At 28.9% G+C, this 8,912-nt stretch overlaps 1 protein-coding gene across 1 annotated transcript; it reads right to left on the bottom strand.

Annotated features, from left to right (window-relative positions):
• Window positions 1-2,431: 2,431 nt before the first annotated feature.
• Window positions 2,432-8,611, bottom strand: LOC136205745 (tonoplast dicarboxylate transporter). The gene is made up of 6 exons (XM_065996491.1): window positions 8,127-8,611; window positions 4,884-5,367; window positions 3,629-3,672; window positions 3,441-3,536; window positions 2,792-3,305; window positions 2,432-2,700 (listed from the first exon to the last, which is right to left on the bottom strand). Exons 1-6 carry the CDS (start codon window positions 8,547-8,549, stop codon window positions 2,657-2,659), a joined length of 1,605 nt encoding a protein of 534 aa, XP_065852563.1. The 5' UTR covers window positions 8,550-8,611; the 3' UTR covers window positions 2,432-2,656.
• Window positions 8,612-8,912: the final 301 nt, after the last annotated feature.

The following is an 8,912-nucleotide window of genomic DNA, read 5'->3' as shown; positions in this document are numbered from 1 at the left end:
TATTAGAATCCTATGGTGGAGATTCAAAGCATCCTAAGACTTAAATTTAATAAGCCTAGATCGAATTGTGAATGACCAAATTCATTTGCTCATTAAGATGCATGTGAATATGGCTGTAAGTGAACATCTCTCCACTAGGATACCACATTTTCTCCAATGAGGAGAGATCATGGGATTCATGGCAGACTTTTCTGCATTCATGACTCCTGGAGTGACGAACCCTCCATTAGCTTGAAACATTGAATCAATGTATGCTTTATTTATAGAAATCAAAAGCTAAAGTAGGGGTAAACCTCTGTAAGTTTCAGGGGTATTTTGCTAAAGATTGAATAAATGATTTCTAACTCCTTTATTGCTTTCTATGCAGGAATGATTAGCAAACGTATGATCCTTCATTTGATCGGATGGTTGCTGGCTGTTGAGATACTTTGAGTTTGAATTGATGCTAACAACTAGTTAAGGCAGACTCTGCATTTTGTGTGTGATGTTCTGTGTTTCAGTTCTCTGAATATTTTGCTGATCTTCAGTGTTATATTCATAAATATAATTATATTATTATTTAATAATAATAATAATATTTTATAATCTGTATATCACACGAGATTTTTTGAATAGTGTATTGTATTTTTTTTCCTTTTAGGAATTTAATTTCTAGTTAAGGCTAGACTGGAAATAATTTTTGAGATCAAACTGTTAGATTTTTTTTTTTTTTTAGAATGCTTGATTATTGACAAGTATGGTATGCTAATTGAGAGACAAATATGATGTTAAAATCATGCCCCCGTAGATTTTTAAGTTTTGATCATGGTTTTGAATACCGAATCGGAAGAGTCAGTTGAACCGGTTCAACCTGAAGCTGACCAGACATTTAGTCCGGTTAGTGTATTTTGTAACTAGTGACCTCATAAGAACCGGGTGAAACCGGCAAACCGGGATCAATCCGGTGATGCGGTTCCACGCCCGGTTTTGAAAAAAAATTACTACTGAAATAATTTATAAAAAGATAAATCTTTGAGGATCCAATGTTAACTTACCCAATTTTAACAGACTCACTTTAATGTTAGTAGACCCAAATTAAAAAAAAACAAAATCCAAATCACTTCACATTCTCTATACGTTTTTCTTTCTTTCCCTGCACCAAACTTGATCGAACCCTAGAAATTTGGGGTTTTCATTCTGATGCTGCTCGTCTTCCTCTTCCTCTTTCCCTGCCCGGCGACTTCAAAACCGACCACCGCAGTGTCACTCCATCTGCTTGGTATTTTCTCCTCTTGCCTGGTATTTTCTAAAATGTGGCTTGGTCTGAATTTATCTTTCTTAAAGTAGCACTAGACATGTTATATTACCATATTTTAGTGATTAATTTGTCAAATTGATGCTCTGGTGATTTTTCTGCAAGTATCCTTATAATCGATTTCCATGATTGGACATTGAGTTTCCCACTGAGTGTTGTTTTTGTTTTTATTTATCTGCAGATAACTATTTTACATTATTGAACAAAATATTGGGATGAATTGTTAATTTTGAAGTCCATACCTAATTCTACTTGTGATACAGCAAGACATTTGTGTAAACAATTTATGAAGAGGAGAATATAGACTTTATTAGAATTTATATATATATATTATTTATAACGTCTAGTTCAATCAGTCTGAGTCAACCGATTGAACTTATTACCCCCTTAAACCCTTTATCACACCAGTTTGATGTCCAATCTGATTTTAAAACTCATGGTTTTGATAACCTTTTTAGAGAGAAAATATTGCCATTTGAATAATATTTACCAAATTTCTCTTGATTTATAATAAAGATATCTAAAATTTATTAATAAATAAATAAGGTATCTAAAATATTTAATCGTATGTTTTTCAAAACAATATTTAGTCATAAATTTATAATTTGCATAATAAACTATAGTTCCTATGCATTGGATTTTATATTTTCTACAAATTTCTAGCAACATTTTTTTTCCCCAACTATAAGATAAGATGCTTTTGACATAACTAAAAAAAATAACTATTAAAATTTAAGTGTTATATAAATTTTAAGTGTTGAATATTATAAATGATGAAAGTATTAAATGATATACTAAAAATAAGTATTCAATATTGTTAGAAAAGTACAGAAAATATAAAATTATTAATTGATAATGTTCAACTTAAAATTTTAAGCTAAGACTAGTACTTTGCTAGGCAGCACACTGCAAGATTAGTCTTTCATTTCTGATTGAATAGTCTCCTTGAAAGCCTGCTTTGTTTAGTAATTCTTACCAAAGAGTAAGAATCTCTTAATATTAGTAAAATAAGTGATTTTTAACTTAATTAAATATTTTAAGTGATTAAATAATTACGGTTATCAAATATACTTAATGTAAATAACTGTTTAAATTATTAAATTAAATGATTTTTGAGGTTATCAAAGGCGTCAAATATAAACCAATATAAACATTTTTTAATTAAATATTGCACTACTTGGAAAAATAATTTTACATTTGCATATACGTACAATATGATCAACATCTCAAGTAACGAGACTCAGACTTGAGTTTGATTCTCACTTCTACTACTGTTGAAATCCTTATACGACATGAAGTGATATATAAACCTCTTGGTAACTTTCAGACTTTTCTTAGTCTTGAATCGGAGATGACATAACTCTATATTGAAACAACATTTCGGCTTGTTCCAAAAACAAAAGCCCCTGCATAATCATTAACATAAATTATGCATTATTAACAAAATTAGAAGCATAAATTAAAAGTAATTAAAATGAAATTGGAGAGAGTAGTTACCAAGTGTAGGCATGAGAAAAGTGAGAGCTAAAATACTAACAACCTTAAGAGGCAATCCAACCTTAATCATATCCTTAATCTCAAGATGTCCTGTTGTGAATCCAACAATATTAGAAGGTGTAGAAGTTGGAAGCAAGTATGCAAATTGTGAACCAATAGCTCCAGGTATCATGAGATAGAGAGGGTGAAGATTCATAGTTTGTGCAATTTGGATAAGTAGAGGGACTAAAAGTGTAGTTGTTGCATTGTTTGATGTGATGAATTCAGTCATAATTGCACTTATTAAACATACAAGAGGTGCAATTCCTAAATATGGAGCTTCTTCTAGGAAATCTAATCCTTTTGATAAAACATCTGCTAATCCACTTGATCTTACTCCATCTGCTATTGCAAAACCTGCTCCTAGTAATAATATTATGTGCCATGGTAGCTTTTTGCACTTGTTCCAGTCCATCAATTTCTCTCCCTTTTTCTTCTTGTTTGGAATTATGAACAAAAATGTTGCCATCATAACCTACATATATATGTACAACCAAACAAATGTTAGCACAATATATAATTAAGAATGGAGGAAATAATATATATATATATATATTAGCACTATAAAAATTAAAAAAAAAAGTAAAATAAATATTATATATATACTTACACTAACAGTTCCATCACCGGCACGTCCATGGAAGATAGCTCCCCAGCCAGGAATGTCATCTGTGATGCTTCTTGTCATCCACAGAGCTATTAGAACCTGTATATATGCATCAATTAATTACAAATTATAAACTACTATTTAAATGTATAATTACAATAACTTAATTAGTGTCAATCCAAGGGACTCACTCCAAATATTGCTAAAATCATCTTTTCAGCAAAAACCATTGGACCTGCACATTTTCAAAATTTACTATTAATAAATACTAAATTAATACATATATACTTTTTGTTTGTTTATCTTGGCCAAAATATTAAGAGGAAATTACATCAAACATCATGTTTGATAATAATTTTACAGTTTGGTATGTGATTTTTTTTTATTATGTCATTCCATAATTTCATTTTAATTATTTTATCAAAAACCCTAATATTTATTTTAACTTTGTCAAATACAGCAGTTATGCCCATTTTCTTTTTACAGTTTTTTTTTTCATTATCTTATCACGTTTTTTCTTTCTTTCATGGATTAAGTGATGGGTTTTACATAATTAATGATTAGGATATGATATTGGTTTATACAATTGCAAAATCAAAAGTTTTTTTTTTATGAAAATAAGTCTATTAGTTAAATCTGAAGAAAATCAGTATATGTTAGAGTCATAATAATAATAATAAAATATTAGTTTTTTCAAAAAAAAAATTACTGTAAAAAGAGCCTTTTGTGTACATATACAAACCTCAATAATGTTAAAATTGCTGGATATTAATATGATTATCCCTTCTAAAAAATATGGTTATCCAAGTAAAAAAAAATATGATTATTTAAATTTAAATTATATTATTATTTTCCACCCATATCAATAAAGAAGTTTCATCAAAATAAAAAAGTAGAGATGACTGGTGGCTGAATTTATTTTTATGGATATACAGTTTTTTATCTAAAATTATTGTAATAGATAAAACCAACTTTTCTAAAAAAAAAAAATAATAAAATAAAATAAAACCAACCAAATGCAAGAGTTGTATCGTTAATGACATAGTGAGTATAGGATTTGAAGTGTCTGTCAAAAGAGGAATAAATATTACCACTTTGAGAATTTTGTATTATTTCTTAATAAATATGAGTTTTATGTAACTAACCCAAATATTAATTCCAAAAGTATCTCATTTCAAATGTACGGTGGCAACTCGATTTGTCCAGCCCACCCAAACCCAAGCCCATCATTTATAAGTTGGGATTTATATGTGTTTATTTGATAATTGGTTTGGGCCCAATTGGAGCCCGCACAAATCCATACATAAAACGGATTGAATTTGCAATTTGTCTTACAAGTTCGATATAAATATAGTATGAGCTGGATTAGAATTAATAGCTCTAATTGCAACTACCAGAAAAATGTATAAATAATAAGAAAAAAAGAAAAAGAGGAAGAAGGCATACCTAACATTTGAAGCTCTCTCTTGATGTGAGTTTTATCCAAATAAGCAGAGAGTATTTGTTTTGAACCTCTTGAGTAAAAACAACAACATAGAATAACCCACAATGCTAAGAATATCACCAAAGCTAAAGGAAACCCAAAGAAAAACCAAGTGTTGAAACTTATAGGATCTTCCTTTGGAAAATAACTCTTCCACATCCCAGCCAATATCAAGTTGACACCTGTCCCTGTTAGTGTACTCATCCCTCCAATAGCTGCCGAATATGTAACACCTAGTACAACTGCTTTGCAGAAGTTGGTTACCTCCTTGTTCTCGATATGCTCGGGACCTGCCGGCAAACGCTGTAAGATTCCGGTAGCTACAGGCATCATCATGACGGCGGCTGCCACGTTGTGCATCCACATGCTCACAAATGCTGTGGTGGCACATATGCCAAGTAGTAACAGCGGTGGGCTCAGTGGGTCTCCACAGAAAAGATGTGTTATCTGTAATTGGAAAATCAAATCAGCCGACAAGTCAATTATTATTCAGGAATTTTTTTTTGTGGTTGATTCATAATGAATATTGTTTTGGTCAAGCTTCCTCCTTTTTCTAACCACTAATTTTAATGACTACTTGATGTGATTTTCCAACTTTAATTATTTTCATGCAAAACCTTTTTTTTTTAAGCATCACAAATCTAGTTAGGTAATATATTCTTATGTGAAGATTTCCTAAATTGTGTTTCATCTTATATTCAAAATGACATATTTTCCTTTGGTTCGTAATATATGGTTCTATTTATCAAAAAAAAATATATATTCATATAGATCGTACTAGGCCTGTCTTAAAGATTTTGAGGCCTTGTGCTAAATTGAAATTTGAGGAATTACATGTAAAATCAAATTTGAAATTTTTATTATGTTTTTATCAAATGTATAGTTATTTGTTCTGGGCGGTTTCTCTGAAAGGAAAAAACTGCCGATATCTCTAATTCTTCCTTTTCCAAATCAAAATCTTCTCAGTTTCTCGGTTTCTGTTGATCTACTTTGAGGAAGAAGAAGAAAGTTTATCTTTCTTTTTCCTCCTCCAATCGGGTTAGATTTTGTGTTTTTTTGTTATTTTCTTTTCTAATCAGTGTTCATATATTTTCCGGATTTCTCTATTTGTCTGAATTGTATCTGCTCCCAATTATTCTTTTATTTATACCTTTTCGGATTTAGCAAGAGCGGAAATAATTTATTTTATACATGGATCAATAGATCTATGTGGTTGCAACAAAAGAAAGGACTCTGATCCGAATGTTCGAAAGGGCCTGAATGATGAAGATCAGATTGCAGTTGCTCTTCTACGGATTTGGATTTCCAAGAAATATATGGTTCATTGTTTTTTGTATTTTTTATACATTTTATGGTTTTTTCTTGCTCTTTGTAGTCGTCTTTGTCCCTTTATGGATTTTGTAAGGTTTTATTCCTTATGTCTTTCTGATTGTATTTGGACTTTTTTCATCTAATGAATATAGAAGCATTTTATCACAAAAAAAAAAAACATGGTAAGTCACTATGTTTTTTAAAAAAATATATGCTAAAACCGCTTTTACTATTTAAGTACTTGATATTCTAAAAAATTCTTTATAAACATGAGATAGTTGTAAATAGTTGGGTAATAATGACTAATATGTAACTTACCCTTGAAATTTTGGTAGTGTAAACTTTTTTTTTTTTTTTGAAGAATGTATAATTGAAAAAACACCTCCTTACCAAATTAATAAATTATGAATATCTAATTCTGCTAAAAAGACGTAATTAAATTTATCTATATTGAAATTATAAAAAAATATTTTTTACAATTTTCTTAGATTATATATTTAAAACTGTTTTCAAACAGTGAAAAAATACAAATTTTGAATATATATGCAATAAATAACACTCTATTAACTAAGTTTTATGTTCAAATTTGATTTTTTTTTTTTATCATGAATGGCTTCATGTCGCAAAAAATAAAAGATTAGGTCTTAATATATCTAAAGAAAAGATTAAGGATTTAATAAACCAAAAGATGAAAGACAAGGGACTAATGATAAATTTTACTTTAATAAAAATATGCAAAATTGTATATACTCAATTAAACACAATAAAATTTCATTAAAAAAAATTTGGAAACATTCCTAAATTGGGGTTTGTGCAGTTGGGTGTCTTGCACATGTCCAACTATGGACCTGGATCGTACTAAAAATAAAAAGGGTTTTTTACATGAAAATCATATATAACAATGATATTATTGTTTTATCAATTGTGGTATTTTAATTTTTAATATATCAAAAATATAACTGTTTATTCTATAAATGTCAAGTAAATTTCTAATGAAATTGTCGTGAGAACTGAAAGAATTTTTTTTAACCGCCATATTTTTATACTTGATATAATTGTAATAAGTGATTGACAAAAATATAAATAAGTTTTTAAATTTGAATTTTGCTGTAAATTTCCCAAATAAAAATAAGGCAAAATATAAAAATAAAAATGTTATCAAATAATATTTAAGTGAGCAAAAAACTAACTTTTTAAGTAGGTCAAAAAGTCAAATAGTGTTTTAATCCATGTATATAAAATACTTAATGAGACACTACAATTATATTTTTTTTGGGTTACACACCATCAATAAGTTTGAATGCAAAAAAATACTACTTTAATGTTGGCTTCATTTTTTCTAATAATTATCCTCGTAAAAAAAATCAATTTTATAAAATAAAAACAAGATATATCAACAATTAACAAAAAGCATGTGAACATAGTTAAAAATTTATTTAAATATTTTAATTATTTTATTAAATTATGTATTATATTATATAATTTATTGATTTAAAATATATTCATATTGATTGTTTTTACATACTAAAAACTAATAATTAATTATAATTTTATAAACACTAATAATTATCAGGAATAATAAATAACTAAACTAGCTTTATATATATATAATAACTAAGCTAGCTATTAATTATCCTTTATTTATATATATTTTATCTAATTATTTAGTTGGGTTAATCATGAATAGTTGAGGTGGATCACATGTTTTTTTTTTTATGACATTAAGCACATAAATCAATCTTAATTCAACCTTAATTGATAGGTATGAGTTAATATTTGAATCAAACACACTTTAAATATAAAAAAAAAACGACCTTTTTCCCTCTCCTGAAATTACGGTAAAAGAAGCTTATCATATGATAACAGAAAAAGAGAAAAAGAGAAGAGAAACTCACATTCAAGGCCAATCTCTTGTGGATGTTATAATGCTCAACAGCAAGTACCAAAATAAAGCTTCCAAGAACAAGTGAAATCACATCATCCATATATGATTTAGCTACCTCATCGGCCGAAGCTATTCCCATCATCGGAAACAGAAAAAGTGGAGTAATGGAAGTGATCGGCATCGGAACTGCCTCTGTTATCCACCACGAAAACATCCATCCAAGTATTCCTAACATGTTTCTCCCACTCGCCGGCCCCTCTACTTTCACCAATAAACATATCATGCCGCACAATAGTGGCCCAAAAGCGATATAGAAATTTCCCGGCGTAACTAGAGATTTTATAAATGACGACAAGGTCACGGTGGAGCCTGGTGGCTCCGGTGGCTCTTCGAGAGAGAGAAGAAGTGGTCTTTTGGGATCTGAGGTGTCCATTTTTCTGTTCTGTTGATGTGTGCCAGAGAATGTGGTGGAGGTTGATAATTGGTTGTATTACTTTATTTACATATTTATAGATATGAGAGCAAGAGAGAGTTTATTTTTAATGGATTTTGTTAATTAATGCTAATTATGTGTGATAATGGGAGGGACCCTTGCAAATTCGCAATAATTTTCAGATAGTACACGTATGAATTTTGAGTTTATCCATGGCTTATTACATTTAAAGCCCTTTTAATTTGGTTAAAACAACTGGTTGACGCCTTAATTTTATAAAATGTTTTAATTGTTTTTTTTTAGTTGTTTTAAAGTGATATAATTAATTTTATAAGTTCATAATAAAAGAAAAATTATATAACT

Source organism: Euphorbia lathyris, chromosome 9 (assembly GCF_963576675.1).
Source record: "Euphorbia lathyris chromosome 9, ddEupLath1.1, whole genome shotgun sequence".
Lineage (NCBI taxonomy): Eukaryota > Viridiplantae > Streptophyta > Magnoliopsida > Malpighiales > Euphorbiaceae > Euphorbia > Euphorbia lathyris.
Note: the sequence above shows the minus strand (reverse complement) of the source record. Positions and strands in the feature narration are given on the sequence as shown.

Bases quoted from the DNA above. Each gene is read 5' to 3' on its own strand.
- LOC136205745 (XM_065996491.1), bottom strand. From the start codon at position 8,549: ATGGACACCTCAGATCCCAAAAGACCACTTCTTCTCTCTCTCGAAGAG. The intron at 3,673-4,883 runs GTATGCCTTCTT...GAAAATGTGCAG, and splicing joins GAGAGAGCTTCAAATGTTAG to GTCCAATGGTTTTTGCTGAA. The intron at 2,701-2,791 runs GTAACTACTCTC...ATGATTATGCAG, and splicing joins TTTTCTCATGCCTACACTTG to GGGCTTTTGTTTTTGGAACA.